This window comes from Mobula hypostoma, chromosome 2, assembly GCF_963921235.1.
Source record: "Mobula hypostoma chromosome 2, sMobHyp1.1, whole genome shotgun sequence".
Lineage (NCBI taxonomy): Eukaryota > Metazoa > Chordata > Chondrichthyes > Myliobatiformes > Myliobatidae > Mobula > Mobula hypostoma.
In genome coordinates, this window is record NC_086098.1 from 11,098,091 (window position 1) to 11,115,086 (window position 16,996).

The following is a 16,996-nucleotide window of genomic DNA, read 5'->3' on the forward strand; positions in this document are numbered from 1 at the left end:
GCAGCGGTAGCCGGGAGGCACCCAGCACATCTTTAAGAGAAAAGCCAAAATAAACATGCTAATTAATTAAGTGCCACCCGACACGTAATTGTCGGCCCAGATCAGTGCCGATCGCCGATTGCATCGCCTCTGATCTGGGCCGACAATTATGTGTGTGGCAGCACCTAATTAATTAGCATGTTTATTTCGGCTTTTTTCTTAAAGATGTGCTGTGTGCCTCCCAGCTACTGCTGCATTCTCCGCAAATCGGTGCAGTATCTGTCCGCGGCATGGGTGTTGGGGTGGTGGGACACTGGGGTGTCAGCTCGTGGTCTGTTTCCATTACAGCAGGCAGCTCATCTTCTCCTATGACTGCCTGCCTTGATGTCGAAGGTCGAGGTTTGTTGTCTGCTGTGGCTGATGTGGAAGGCTGGCTTGACTGCTGAGCCTCGCGCATTTTTCTATCATACAGTTCTTTGTAAGGACTCAAAGAATCTTGCAAATATCCCCTAAACCTACATACCCTTTCAAAATTAAAGTTGTACTTTTTCATTACTCATTCGGTTTCGATTGTTATCTTTTCCTCTTCCAATTGCATCAGCTCTTCATCTATCAGTTCTTGGTCATGGGATGCAAAAACCTCTTCAACATCATCTTCGTCAGCTTCCACAAGCCATACTCACTTTGTCCTTGCTTGGTTCACCACGATCGAAACACTTAATTATGTCTAGTTTTACGCTAAGTGTAACACCGTTACGAACTCTTTCAGGCTTTTCTGACACCATAGAACTCATCTTGCAAATGACTGCTCACAGGCTCCTGTTAAAGCAATGCTGGCGAGAATGTCGTTCCGAATCCAGGGAGAGCGGCTGCTTGGGGCGCGCGCTGAATTTTTTTCGTAACAGTGAAAACACCTCCTGAAAGTGAAAACAGGGTACTAATGTAGGTCTTTCGTAACAGTGAGGTTTCATAAAGCGAACGTTCGAAAAGCGGGGGACACCTGTATTACCTTTCTAACTCACCCAATTTCTTGATGTAGCAAATTGGAGGATCAACTGTTTTCAATGAATTCGTAAGATTAAGTATAGTACGGTAGATTTTCAACAGATTGAAGAAAAAGGAGCAACAAGGGAAGTCAGGGAAATGATAATATAGATACACAACTCTGGGGAAGGGTACAAGACCATCTCAAAGGCACTGAATATCCTCTCGAGCTGAGTTCATTCCATCATGAAAAAGTGGAAAAAATATGAAACCACAGCCACAATGCCAAGGTCAGTCTGCCCTCTAAACCCAGTCATCAGAGAAGAATGGCACTTGTAGGTGGTGGTGAAAGTGGATGCAAAGGGGTCTTTCAAGAGCCTCTTAAATAGCTATATGGAGGTTAGAAAAATAGAGGGCTATGCGCTAAGGAAATTCTAGGCAGTTTCTAGAGTAGGTTACATGGTCAGCACAACATTGTGGGCCGAAGGGCCTGTAATGTGCTGTAAATTTTATGTTCTATGTTCATACCCGCCATGCTGCAAAGCATTTACCATTCACAGAACTTGGCAGATAGCAGTCTGCTCTAGTAAGCACAAAATAATCTGCAGATGCTGGGGTCAAAGCAACACTCACAACACGCTGGAGGAACTCAGCAGGTCGGGCAGCATCCGTGGAAAAGATTGGTCGAGGTTTCGGGCCAGAACGTCGACCGATCTTTTCCACGGATGCTGCCCGACCTGCTGAGTTCCTCCAGCGTGTTGTGAGTCTCCTCTAGGCGCTCTCTCTTTCCATAGTTCAGCGATCACTCAAGACTAGTATGGTATTCTACTGAAGGGTTAGATTAGATTAGATTAATGAGGACACGCAGTCCTCTTTTATTGTCATTTAGTAATGCATGCATTAAGAAATGATACAATGTTCCTCCAGAAGGATATCACAGAAACACAAGACAAACCAAGACTTAAAAAACTGACAAAAACCACATAATTATAACATATAGTTACAACAATGCAAAGCAATACAGTAATTTGATAAAGAACAGACCATGGGCACGGTAAAAAAAAGTCTCAAAGTCTCTTGAAAGTCCCATCATCTCACGCAGATGGTAGAAGGAAGAGAAACTCTCTTCCTGCCATGAGCTTCCGGCGCCGCAAACTTGCCGATGCAGCATCCTGGAAGCACCCGACCACAGCCGACTCTTGAGTCCGTCTGAAAACTTCGAGCCTCTGATCAACCCTCTGACACCGAGCACCGAGCACCATCTCAGCCGAGCGCTTCGACCCCGGCCCCGGCAACAGGCAATAGGCAAAGCCAAGGATTTGGGGCCTTCGGAGATTCTCGATCGCACGGTAGCAGCGGCAGCGAAGTGGACATTTCAGAAGTTTCTCCAGATGTTCCACCATGCTTCTCATGCCCGTCTGCATCAAATCAGGATTGTGCATGGTACCTACTTAACAAATACGATATCATTACAGAGCGGCCACGCGCGCTGCATCGCTCCACCATCTTCTCCTCCCCTCCTGAAAGTTATTCCCTTCAATGAGAATGCCTGTGCATGACTTTCTTTAACGTGGGGAGGCTGATGCACAGGCAGCCAGCACAAGGTCCTTGGCAAAGAGGGGTCTGTGTTCACTGGTATGGACTACAAGATGACTGGGGTCTCTACACTCCTGCAGCTTTCTTCTATCTTCGCTGCCATTGTGAGGTGTCATCGTCTTCCACAAGCGCCACTGTCGACGTCCTGGTTGGATCGCTGTTTGTCCGGATCCTCCGCCTTGCCCTTACCCCCATGGGTGACCCCACCAGGAGATGAACTCTAGGCAGCTTTGATCTCAGGAGCTCAGGAACTCACCAGCCTCCTCACCACGACAAGGTGACGATCATGGGGAGAAGTCTTGCCAGAGCGTCTGGCTGTAGCTTCACTGTTTTCCCAATTACCAGTGCATCACCTGAGGAGACTGAGGTCCTCTAACATCTGCCAGACGATGCTGAGGATGTTCTACGAGTCTGTGGTGGCCAGTGCGATCATGTTTGCTGTTGTGTGCTGGGGCAGCAAGCTGAGGGTAGCAGACACCAACAGAATCAACAATCTCATTCGTAAGGCCAGTGATGTTGTGGGGATGGAACTGGACTCTCTGACGGTGGTGTCTGAAAAGAGGATGCTGTCCAAGTTGCATGCCATCTTGGACAATGTCTCCCATCTACTACATAATGTACTGGGTGGGCACAGGAGTACATTCAGCCAGAGACTCATTCCACTGAGATGCAACACTGAGCGTCATAGGAAGTCATTCCTACCTGTGGCCATCAAACTTTACAACTCCTCCCTTGGAGGGTCAGACACCCTGAGCCAATAGGCTGGTCCTGGACTTATTTCCTGGCATAATTTACATATTACTAATTAATTACCTGTATTTATGGTTTTATTACTATTTAATTATTTATGGTGCAATGAAAACCAATTTCCCCCGGGATCAATAAAGTATGACTATGACTATTTTCAGATTCTGCAGTGACCTGGTGCCCTGCTCAACCTGAGCATTAAACTATGCCACCCTTCTCAAAGTCCGCTCATTTAATTGTTCCTGAAGTATTCCTGTCTCACCATCACATGGTTCACTACCAGTTCTTCTCAGTATTTACTCAGACATATCTGAGCTGTTTAAAAGAAACAGAGTTCAGTGACCACAGCTGATTTACACTTATGACTACGTGACTATGCACAGCGCCAGTGCCATTTTCAAGTTTGCTGGTGACACCACTGTCGTTGGCTGAATCCAAGGTGGGTAATAGATCAGCAAGAGGGAGACTGAAGATCTGGCAGAGTGGTGTTATAACAACAACCAAGAACCAGTAAGACCAAGAAGCTGATTATAGGCTTTAGAGGCCCATGAGCCAGTCCTCATCGGAGGATCGGAGGTGGAGAGGGTCAGCAACTTTAAATTCCTCTGTGTTATTATCTCGGAGGCCCTGCACAGAAGTGCAATTATGAAGAAAGCACGGCAGTGCCTCTACTTAGGAGTTTGTGGTGATTCAGCGTGACATGTCGAACTGCGACAAACTTCTGTAGATGTGTAGTGGAGAGAGTATTGACTACCTGCATCATAGCCTGGAATGGGAACACCAGGGCCGGCTGGTGGCGCATTGACATCAGCGCCGGACCCGGGAGCGGAGGGTCCCAGGTTCAAAACCAGTCGGGTCTGCTCCCGTGTACGCTTTCCATCCGTGCTGGATTGAGTGTCGAGATCGCAACTCAACCTCGTAAAATAAAAGGGAAAAATACTGCCAAAATGTCTGCGTGAGGAGTGGCTCGCCACACAGTCTCTCTCGCTCTGTGCCTTGTAAAAGCCGTGAAAAAGACATTATCACGGATGCACGCACAGATGCGCAGACGCACAGACTCACACGCAGGCACACACCAGAAAAAAAGGAATGGGAACACCAATATCCTTTAAAGGAAAATGCTGCAAGAAGTAGTGGATATAGCCCAGATGACCATGAGTAAAGCCCTCCCAACCATTGAGCAGGCCTACGTGAAACACTTGTAGCAAGGCAGCGTCTGTCATCGAAGTACCCCACCACTCAAGTCACGCTGTCTTCTCGCTGGGGGCACATGAGCCTCAGGACTACAGCACCATGTTCAGGAATGGGTACCACCCCTCAACCATCCGGCCCTTGAACCAAAGGGGATAACTTCACTCAACTTTACTTGCCCCGTCACTGAACTGTTCCCACAACCAATGAAGTAAGGACTCCTCAGTTCATGTTCTCAATATTTATTGCTTGTTTAGTTATTATTATTATTTCTTCTTTTTGTATTTGCACAGTTTGTTATCTTCTGCTGTCTGGTTGAATACCCCATTTGGGCAGTCTTTCATTGATTTTGTTATAATTATTGGATTGATTGAGTATACCGTCAAGGAAATTAATCTCAGGGTTGTACATGGTGACATATATGTATCATAATAATAAAATTTACTTTGAACTTTGATTTGGTTAGCAACATTTCTTTTTGTCCGTGTCTATGGTTTAGAGACTGGTATCACTTCAGATACTCTGTCTCTTTTTAGAAGCAGAACATTTGATGGCCCAGTTTATTCACACCTCCTCTGCCTAACGGAGTGGCCACTGAGTGTGTGTTTGTGGTCTTCTGCTGCTGTAGCCCATCTACTTCAAGGTTTGACATGCTGTGCATTCAGAGATGCTCTTCTGCACACCTCTGTTGTCGTGTGTGGTTATTTAAGTTACTGTCGCCTTCCTGTCAGCTTGAACTAGTCTGGCCGTTCTCCTCTGACCTCTCTCGTTAACAAGGCTTTCTTTTCTGCCCACAGAACTGCTGCTCACTGGATGTTTCTTTTTGTTTTTCACGCCATTCCCTGTTGTGTCTAAAAATCACAGATCAGCAGTTTCTGAAATACTCAAACCACCCTACCTAGCACCAACAATAATTCCCCATTCGAAGTCCCTTAGATCACACTTCTCCCCCATTCTGATGTTTAGTCTGAGCAACAACTGAACCTCTTGACCATGTCTGCATGCTTTTATGCATTGAGTTGCTGTCACATTATTGGCTGATTAGATATTTGCATTAATGAGTAGGTGAACACCTTTTTATTCTGGCATCTTCTCCCTTCGTCTCCAGCCCTGATGAAGGGTCTCAGCCCAAAACATGGACTGTTTATTCATTTCCATAGATGCTGTCTGACCTGCTGAGTTCCTCCAGCATTTTGTGTGTACATAAAGTACTGTGCGAAAGTCTTAAATACATACGTATAGCTGGAGTGCCTAAGACTTCTGCACAGTACAGTAGTAATTTTATGTACAGCACTGTACTGCTGCTCCAAAATATAACAAATTTCATGAGGTATGTGAGTGATAATAATCCTGATTCTGATATGGGTCTCTATTGTGGACTGAGAGTGGGAAGGGGGTGGGGAGATGGGAATCATGGTTGGGCAAAGGGGAAGGAAGTGGGGAGGGAGCGGGAAGCACCAGAGAGACATTCTGTAATGATCAATAAACCAATTGTTTCAGATCAAATGATCTTGCCTGGTACCTAAGGGCTGGTGTGTCTGCACCTGCGCCACCCAACTGTCTTGGCACGCCTTCCCTGCCGCCTGCCCCCTGCCCCATACCCCTCCCACGATGCCCCACCCTTGCCATCCCCAACATCCATTGCTCCCGCCCGATTTACAAACTTGCTCTCTGCTCCACATTGACACATACAGTACCGTGCAAAGGTTTTAAGCAGCCTAGCTATCTGTTCTTGCCTAAGACTATTGCACAGTCCTGTATATGTTATAAAACACCATAAGACATAAGAAATGCCTGTTCATCTCTGTTCTGATGGGGCATCTTTGTACTCTGAAGGTGTGCCTTCTAGTCCTAGGCTCCCTCAGTATAGGAAACATCCTCTCTCTCAGCCTTTCAATATCCGATAGATTTCAATGAGATCCCCCTCCTCTCGCCCCATTCTCCGAAATTCGAGTATAGGCCATCAAATGCTCCTCATACGTTACCCCTTTCATTCCTTGGATAATTCTCATGAAATTAATGATTATCAACCAGAATAGACGTAAAACGATGTTTGTGCTGTATGCATGCATTTTGCGTGCTGATGTTTGTTTTCATTCAGTGATTTACCTCTAGAATGTGCATTGGCCGATCGTCAGTTTGCTCAACAACTACAGGAAGAGGAGAATCAGCAAAGCAGGTTATTTGAAACGAAAAGAGAGCAAGAGGAATTTCAAAAGCTTCAGGTATTTGTGGAAAACGTGTATCAATATTCAATTTGTTGACAGCATCTAAGCATTTTTCAGTTACGGTACTGTGCATAAGTGTTAGGCACACTAGATCTTTTATATGGTGTCGGAGGCTGATCTCAACATCATCAAGGCTGTCTGGGATTACCTGAAGAGACAGAAGCAAGCAGAACTCTGGCAAGTTCTCCAAGATGCTTGGATCCAACTACCAGTCAATTTTTTTATAAAGCTGCATAACAGTATTCCTTAGAGAATTGATGCAGTTTTAAAGAAAAAGGGTGGTCACACCAAGTATTGATTTAGTTTTTAACTGTCTACTGCTCTTTATTGTTCTTTTGATATTTACAAACTTTTTATTTCATTATTTTTGGAAGTATCTACTACTTCGCAGATTTTTCTTTACCTGTGCCTAAAACTTCTGTGCAGTACTGTATATGTGATGAAACTGTGTCCGGCTATAATTATTTTAAAGCATGCTCACTTATAGCTTTTTGGAAAGCTTATCTGTCTGGATTTTGTTTTAGTTAATAAAATATTACATATTGCAGCGCTTAATTCTCTTCTTCCCAGCACCCCATCCTCTGCAAATTGGTGGACCTGGTAGTGTCTAGACTCTTTAAAAGCACCATTGCTGTAATGGTCCAATGTATTAAAAAACATATGATCTGACAACCATACTTAATGTCCTCTTGATAAATTGGAGGAAACCAGTGTGCTACAGTTTCAAAGTAAATTTATTATCGAAGTAAGTTTTACCATATTCAGCCTTGAGATTCATCTTCTTGCTGGTAGTCACAAAACAAAGAAACACAATAGAATCCACTAAAAACCCCGCAGAACCAAGACCTACAAACATCCTATGTGTGAAAAAAGAATAAATCATGCAAACAATAAAAAAGAAAATAAATAATACACAACACACACAAAATGCTGGAGGAACTCAGCAGGCCAGGTAGCATCTATGGAAAAGAGTACAGTCAACGTTTCGGGCTGAGACACTTTGGCAAGACTCACAACAGTGTTTCTTTCTCCCCTCCCCCCACCTTTTAAGTCTACTCCTCATCTTTTCTTCCTCCAGTCCTGCTGAAGGGCCTTGGCCCGAGACGTTGACTGTACTTCTTTCCATAGATGCTGCCTGGCCTGCTGAGTTCCTCCAGCATTTTGTGTGTGTTGCTCGGATTTCCAGCGTCTGGAGCTTTTCCCTTGTTTGTCAAATAATAATACACAACATGAACCACAGAGCCTCCGAAAGGGAGTCTACAGCCCCAGAGCCGGTTCAGTGCTGAGGGGAGTGAAGCTGGTCCAGGAGCCTGATGGCTACTCCTGAACCTGGGGGCATGCACCTAAGACTCTTGGACCACCTGCTTGATGGTACCAGCTATCTATTCAATCCCATTATCAAAGTTACAAATTTTAAAGTTAATTTATTTTCAAAGTATATATGTGCCACCAGATACAACCCTGAGATTCGTTTTTCTTGTGAGTAAATCGAAGAACCATAATAGAATCAATGAAAGACCACACCCAACAGGACAAACAACCAATGTGCAAAAGACAAGTGAAAGGCATCCATTAGTCTTGCGAGACCATGGATCTGTGCCTGGAAAGTCTTCACTCTCCAGGGCGCAGGCCTGGGCAAGGTTGTATGGAAGACCGGCAGTTGCCCATGCTACAAGTCTCCCCTCTCCACGCCATCGATGTTGTCCAGGGGAAGGGCACTAGGGCCGATACAGCTTGGCACTTGGCACCGGTGTCGTCACAGAGCAATGTGTGGTTAAGTGCCTTGCTAAAAAAGACACAACACATTGTCTCAACTGGGGCTCAAACTCACGACCTTCAGGTCACTAGTCCAATGCCTTAACCACTTGGCCACGTGCCCACAAAAGACAACCAACTGTTCAAATGCAAAAGAGGAAAATAATAATAAATAAATAAACATTAAATATCAAGAGCATGAGATGAAACGTCCTTGAGGGTGAGTCCATAGGTTGTGGGATCAGTTCAGTGATGGGGCGAGGGGAGTTGAATGAAGTTATCACATGTCTCATCAGTAGGTAGCTATAGGCCAGTTAGTTGAACTTCTGTAGCTGGGAAAATGCTTGAAGCTATTATTAAATAGCGAGGCTTCTGAAAAGAAATGGATCCATCAGGCAGACACAGGTGGGTCCCGTTTGACAAACTTAGTGCAGTTCTTTGAGGATATAGTAAGTGCATTGGATAGAGAGGAAGAGATGGATGTTATTTACTTGGATTTCCAGAAGGCATTCAATAAAGTGCCACATAAAAGACTTGTCCATAAGATAAGGATGCATAGAGTTGGAGGTGATGTATTAGCATGGATAGAGGATTGGTTAACTAATAGAAAGCAGAGAGTTCGGATGGGCAGGTGTTTCTCTGGTTCGCAATCAGGGTGAGTGGTGAAGCAAATTGTGCAGAGGATAAGGCGAGTCTGCAGAGAGATGTGGTTAGGTTAAGTGAGTGGGCAAGGGTCTGGCAGATAGAGTACAATGTTGGTAATTGCGAGGTCATCCACTATGTAAGGAAAAATGGAAGATCAGGTATATGGGGTGTCAGGGAGGGGTAGCACCTCTGGTGGGGGAACATGTCGCGTCCTTTTCAGGGCGGTTAGTCCACCTTTGGTCCCCACCTGGCACTCAGCTCTCACCTGTGGCTCCCCGTAGCTGTTTGCATGTGACAGCGGCCACACCCCGGGCAACGGCTTCGACAAGCCGGCTATACCAGGTGAGGGTAGCCGACAGGTCTGAAACCCTCGGTGTGATAGGGAGTTGTCTATCCCAGCATGTGAAGACAGACTCTGGCGGATTGAGCGGACGAGACCAATGGAAGGTCCAACGGTCAAGAAGGCGGTCTCTGCAAGCGTCGTGGAACGTGTAGAGCAGGACAAGACACAGAAGACATCCTGGTCATCCACTGTGCCTAGTCCCATCTCCAGTCGTCTAGATTCTGTCTTGCCACTGGACCCAAATGGGAATTGGGAAGAGAGAGTGAGGCTGACGCTGCGCAACTCTCCCTCACTTAAATCCAAATCACGCGCTAGTCTCGACACCATCATTATGGTGTCGAGATCCTCATCGATGTCAACGATGGACGAACAACAAAAGATTACAGCATGCTGCTGTGCAGAAGGACTTAGGAGTGTGTGTGCATGAATTGCAAAAGATTGGTTTACAGGTGCAGCAGGCTATCAAGAAGGCAAATTGAAATTTGGCCTTCATTGTTAGAGGGATTGAATTTAAGAGCAGGGAGGTTATGCTGCATCTGTATAGGGTACTGGTGAGGCCACATCTGGAGTACTGCGTGCAGCTCTGGTCTCCTTACCTGAGGAAGGATATACTGACTTTGGAGGCAGTGCAGAGGAGGTTCACCAGGTTGATTCCAGAGATGAGGGGGTTAGACTATGAGGAGAGTTTGAGTAGCCTGGGACTACACTCGCTAGAATTCAGAAGAATAAGAGGAGATCTTATAGAAACATATAAAATTATGAAAGGGATAGATAGATAGAGGCAGGAAAGTTGTTTACACTGGTAGGTGAGACTAGAACTAGGGGACATGGCCTCAAGATTCGGGGGAGTAAATTTAGGACGGAGCTAAGGAGGAACTGCTTTTGCCAAAGAGTGGTGAATCTATGGAATTCTCTGCCCAATGAAGTAGTGGAGTCTACCTCAGTAAATATATTTAAGACAAGGTTGAATAGATTTTTGCAAAGTAGGGGAATTAAGGATTATGGGGGAAAGGTAGGTAGGCAGAGATGAGTCCGTGGTCAAATTAGCCAAGATCTTATTGAATGGCAGAGCAGGTGCGATGGCCAGGTGGCCTACTCCTGATAGTATTTCTTAAATTCTTATACAGAAGGCCACACCGGGAGCACCAGATACAGTAGATGACCCAAACAGACTTGCGGGTGAAGTGTCGCCTCACCTGGAAGGACTGTTGAGGCCCTGGATGGTAGTGAGGGAGGAGGTGTAGGGGAAGGTGTGGCACTTGTTCTGCTTGCAAGGATAAGTGCCAGAAGGGAGATCAGTGGGGAGGGATGAACGGACAAGGGAGTCACGTAGGGAGCGATCCCTGCGGAAAGTGATGGGGGGGTGGGGGAAAAGAAGGATGCACTTGGCAGTGGGATCCTGCTGGAGGTGGTGGAAGTTATGGAGAATTGTGTGCCGAAGGCTAGTGGGGTGGTAGGTGAGGACAAGAGGAACCCTTTCTCTGGTGTAGCTGCGGGAGGATGGGGTCAGGGCAGACCTCCGCAAAATGGAAAAGATGCAGGTGAGGGCGGAGTTGATGGTGGAGGAAGGAAGCCCCTTTCTATGAAGAAAGAGGACGCTTCATTATTTCTGGAATGAAAGGCCTCATCATCCTGAGAGCAGATATGGTGGAGTCAAGGAACTGCGGAAAGGGAAAGGTATTTTTACAAGTGACAGTGTGGGAAGAGGTATAGTCCAGGTAGCTGTGAGAATCAGTGGGTTTATAAAGGATATCAGCAGATAGACTGTCTCCAGAGATGGAGATAGAGAGATCAAGAAAGGGGAGGGTGGTGTCACAGGTAGACCAAGTAAATTTGAGGACTGGGTGGAAGTTGGAGCAAAGTTGATGAGCTCAGCATGGGTGCAGGAAGCAGCACCAGTACGGTCATCGATGTGGTGTAGGAAGAGTTGGGGAGCAATACTAGTCTCGGCTTGGAACACGGACTGTTCTACGTAGCCAACAAAAACGGCAGGCATAGCTGGGACCCATGCAAGTGACAATGGCTGCAGCTTTGGTTTGGAGGAAGTGTGCTTTTGTACGATTTTCCATTCAAGGGCATTGGTCTTTCCATATCAGGCTGTGATGCAGCCAGTCAACATACTCTCCAAACTGCCAAGGAAGCTCGAGCACTGCAGTGCTTTCTTCATAATTGCACTTGTGTGCTGGTGTTTCCTTTAAACACCAAGGCGTTTGAAGTTGCTGCCTCTCCATCTTCCCCTGATGAGGACTGGCTCATGGAACCTCTGGTTTCCTCCTGAGGTCAATCATCAGCTCCTTGGTCTTATCGACATTGAGTGAAAGGATATAGACCAGTGTCAGTCTGAGAAAAGTGGTATTATTTAAGATTGAATTTCAATGGAACAAATACAAAATGCCGGAGGAATTCAGCAGGTCAGGCAGCATCTATGAAAATGACGGTCGATGTTTTGGGCCAAGACCCTTCTTCGGGACTGAGAAGGAAGGGGGAAGATGCCAGAATAAAAAGGTGGGGAGAGGGGAAGGAGGCTAACTGGAAGGTAATAGGTGAGGCCAGGTGGATGGGTAAGCTCAAGGGCTGGAGAAGAAGGAATCTGAATGGAGAGAAGAGTGGACAATAGGAGAAAGGGAAGGTGAAGGGGACCCAGGGTGAAGTAATAGACAGTTAGAGAAGAAGGATAAAGGGTCGAAGTGGGAAATGGGGGGGGGGGTTAGTATTTGGTCACTGGAAGGAGAAATCAATATTCATACCATCAGGTTGAGAGTACCCTGATGGAATTTAAAGTGTTGGTCCTCCACCCTGAAGGTGGCTTTATCTTGACACAAGAGAAGGCTGCAGATTGACACTTCGGAATGGGAATCAGGATTAAGATTGTCAACTGTCTGCTCTTTTCCATAGATGCTGCCCGAGCTGCTGAGTTGTGTGTGTTGCTCTGGATTTGCAGCAGCTGAAGAATCTCTCTTGTTTGTGATTGAATATCACTGCCAGTTCTCTCTTTTTAATAGTTAAAGTTCAATAATTTCAAACATTCCATCCACTTACATAACCCTGAAACCCACTGTATTTATAGATTTGTGATAGCCACACTTCCAGAAAATGAAAACCAAATGCATGTAATTTATTTTAATGGTCTTGGTTTGGCATTATGTAGTTACATTTTGTTAGTGCTGTGATGTCCAATTAATTCCATGTCTGTCTTCAATGTCTGCTTGGCTGCTGTAACAATTTTTCTTTTGGAAGTAAGACACTTTGCAATTAGAACTGTCTGTACTTCTGTATATTGAGACAACAGTTTGACAATGATAAAATATATTGGGGTAGAGAGTAAATGTTTTTTGGGTTGAGAGGAAGTACCCTGATTATTAATTTGCTTCATTATAGGAGCAGAATTAGGCCATTCACTCATTGAGTCTGTTCCGTTATTCCATCATGGCTCTCAACCCTATTTTTCCGTCTTCTCCCTATAACTTTAAACGCCCTCTATTAATCACGAGCCTGTCAGCCTCTGCTTTAAATATACCCCATGACTTGGCTTCCAGAGCCATCTGTAGCAAAGAATTCCACAGATTCGCCACCATCTGGCTGAAGAAATTCCTCCTCACCTCTGTTTTAAAAGGATGTCCCCCTGGTCCTAGACTCCCCCACTCCAGGAAACATCCTCTCCACAGCCTAGGATCTAGACCTTTCAATATTCGATAGTTTTCATCTTTTAAATCATTTTATTAATTATTATTGAAAATGAACAACAGAAAGAAATACATCAAAATAATCAAGACGACATATCCATATGTAGAGTAAAAGTTAAACTATCGATCAGGCTAAACAGTATATCAATAATCATCAAAAAACAAAGTATTAAAGCTTTTTTTAATGGAAAAAAGGAAAGAAGGAAAAAAAAGAACCCCTACTAACTAAAACAGAGAAAAACCCCTAATAAATAAAAAAAGAAAGGGAAAAAAAACCAACCCATTTGGAGCACAAACCCGGAGCTATGCGCCATACAAGCTTCCATTAAAAAAAAGACATCAAACCGCCAACCAAATTCATATAACCAAGCATCAGAAAAGGACCATCTTAATTAACTCAAGTCGAATGATAATAACGGGCAAAAAAAACCCACCTTTTCTCAAGGTCAAATTTAGGATCAAAAGTTCGACTTCTAATTTTTTCCAAGCTAAGACATAACATCACCTGAGAGAACCATTGTATCAAAGTGGGAGCAGAGGCATCATTCCATTTTAATAAAATAGCCCTTCTAGCCAATAATGTGACAAATGCAATTACATATTGGTCAGATATAGAAATACCGTGAATATGTTGAGGAATTATACCAAACAAAACTGTCAATTTATTAGGTTGTAAATTGATTCTTAAAGCTTTAGAGATTATAGAAAAAATAGATTTCCAAAATTGTTTCAATACAGAACACGACCAAAACATACGTGTCACTGTAGCTATCTCAGTTTTGCATCTATCGCACTGATTATTTACATTAGGAAAAATTTTAGACAATCTCTCCTTTGTCAAATAATAACGATGTACAATTTTAAATTGAATTAGAGAATGACTGGCACAAATCGAAGAAGAGTTAACCAGCTTCAAAATTCGCAACCAACCCTCTGTTATCAAGGTCATATTACGCTCTCTTTTCCAGTCTTGCTTGATCTTAAGTAAAGGATAATTGTCCTGTTGTAATAGTAAATTATAAATTTTCCCAATAAAGCCTTTCACTAAAGGGTTCATTTTCAAAACAATGTCTAACAGGTCAGAATCTTGTATATATGGAAAATCACTTAAATATTCTTGTAAAAAATGTCTGACCTGAAGATATTGCAAAAAATGTGAATATGAGATAGAGTATTTAGTTACTAGTTTCTCAAAGGACATCAATCAACCTTCTTGAAACAAGTCCATAAAGGAAAAAATTCCTTTATTCCTCCAAAGAGAAAAGGTAGGATCGTTAAGTGAAGGTTTAAATAAATAGTTTCGATAAATTAAACTAAGAAGGTTATTATTTTTAAGATTTAAAAACTTATGAAACTGATACCAAATTCGTAGTGATTGATTAATCATAGGATTTATATTAGAATAGAAATTTTGGCTAATTGTACAGGTAAAGGAGCAGTATACCAGACACTCAAGGGTGGCAGGGAAGAGAAGTGTGCGCAGTCACAACTACAACAGAGAAAGTACTCAGGAAGCTGAATAGTCTAAGGGTAGATAAATCTCCCGGACCAGATGGAATGCACCCTCGTGTTCTGAAGGAAGTAGCTGTGGAGGTTGCGGAGACATTAGCGATGATCTTTCAAAAGTCGATAGATTCTGGCATGGTTCCAGAGGACTGGAAGATTGCAAATGTCACTCCGCTATTTAAGAAGGGGGCAAGGAAGCAAAAAGGAAATTATAGACCTGTTAGCTTGACATCGGTGGTTGGGAAGTTGTTGGGAGTCGATTGTCAAGGATGAGGTTACAGAGTACCTGGAGGCATATGACAAGATAGGCAGAACTCAGCATGGATTCCTTAAAGAAAAATCCTGCCTGACAAACCTATTACAATTTTTTGAGGAAATTACCAGTAGGCTAGACAAGGGAGATGCAGTGGATGTTGTATATTTGGATTTTCAGAAGGCCTTTGACAAGGTGCCGCACATGAGGCTACTTAACAAGATAAGAGCCCATGGTATTGCGGGAAAGTTACATACGTGGATAGAGCATTGGCTGATTGGCAGGAAACAGAGAGTGGGAATAAAGGGATCCTATTCTGGTTGGCTGCCGATTACCAGTGGTGTTCCACAGGGGTCCATGTTGGGGCCGCTTCTTTTTACATTGTACATCAACGATTTGGATTATGGAATAGATGGCTTTGTGGCTAAGTTTGCTGATGATACGAAGATAGGTGGAGGGGCCGGTAGTGCTGAGGAAACGGAGAGTCTGCGGAGAGACTTGGATAGATTGGAAAAATGAGCAGAGAAGTGGCAAATGAAGTACAATGTTGGAAAGTGTATGGTTATGCACTTCGGCAGAAAAAATAAATGGGCAGACTATTATTTAAATGGGGAAAGAATTCAAAGTTCTGAGATGCAACGGGACTTGGGAGTCCTCGTACGGGATACCCTTAAAGTTAGCCTCCAGGTTGAGTCAGTAGTAAAGAAGGCGAATGCAATGTTGGCATTCATTTCTAGAGGAATAGAGTAAAGGAGCAGGGATGTGATGTTGAGGCTCTATTAGGCGCTGGTGAGACCTCACTTGGAGTACTGTGGGCAGATTTGGTCTCCTTATTTAAGAAAGGATGTGCTGACGTTGGAGAGGGTACAGAGAAGATTCACTAGAATGATTCCGGGAATGAGAGGGTTAACATATGAGGAACGTTTGTCCGTTCTTGGACTGTATTCCTTGGAGTATAGAAGAATGAGGGGAGACCTCATAGAAACATTTTGAATGTTGAAAGGCATGGACAGAGTGGATGTGGCGAAGTTATTTCCCATGATGGGGGAGTCTAGTACGAGAGGGCATGACTTAAGGATTGAAGGGCGCCCATTCAGAACAGAAATGCGAAGAAATTTTTTTAGTCAGAGGGTGGTGAATCTATGGAATTTGTTGCCATGGGCAGCAGTGGAGGCCAAGTCATTGGGTGTATTTAAGGCAGAGATTGATAGGTATCTGAGTAGCCAGGGCATCAAAGGTTATGGTGAGAAGGCGGGGGAGTGGGACTAAATGGGAGAATGGATCAGCTCATGATAAAATGGCAGAGCAGACTTGATGGACCGAATGGCCTACTTCTGCTCCTTTGTCTTATGGTCTTATGGTCTAGTAACAAAGCTAGATGAAATTGTTTCACAGTTTTCAATTCCAAGTCAACCCAGGATGGTGGTTCCTTTTTATCGGTTCAATACAAACAAGAACACGCATAGCGTATATTAACCGCCCAATAATACATCCTTAAATTAGGTAAGGTAAGACCTCCATCCTTTTTTAATTTTTGTAAATGACATTTTCCAATTCTTGGTCTTTTATTATTCCAAACAAAAGATGAAATAATAGAGTCAACTTGATCAAAAAACTTCTTAGAAAAATAAGAATGTTTTGAAATACAAATAAAAATTTTGGTAAAATCATCATTTTAACTGCATGAATTCGACCTCCTAAGGAAAGTGTAAGTGGATTCCATCTAGAAAAAAAATTACTTCATAAAATCCACTAAGGGAACTAAATTAGCTCTATAAAGGTCTCCATAATTTTTCGTAATGGTAATACCTAAATATTTAAAAGAATCTGTAACTTTTAAAGGAATGTTATCATATATAGAAGCAAAATCATTTAAAGGAAATAATTCACTTTTATGCAGGTTTAATTTATATCCTGAAAACAATCCAAATTCATTTAATAATTTCAATAAGCTAGGAATAGATTCTTCGGGGTTCGAAATATAAACCAAAAAATCATTTGCATTAAGGGAGATCTTATGAATAGTCCCATTTATAGAAATTCCTTGAATATTTTTAGCTTCACAAAGTGCAATAGCCGAAGGTTC

At 43.6% G+C, this 16,996-nt stretch overlaps 1 protein-coding gene across 3 annotated transcripts in view; it reads left to right on the forward strand.

Annotated features, from left to right (window-relative positions):
• Positions 1-16,996, forward strand: part of zufsp (zinc finger containing ubiquitin peptidase 1) — an 80,183-nt gene that overhangs the window by 9,186 nt on the left and 54,001 nt on the right. For all 3 annotated transcript variants that reach the window (XM_063033440.1, XM_063033450.1, XM_063033432.1), the window contains exon 4: positions 6,613-6,722. In XM_063033440.1, coding sequence (XP_062889510.1) covers positions 6,613-6,722 — 110 coding nt within the window. The remainder of the gene's footprint in view (positions 1-6,612; positions 6,723-16,996) is intronic.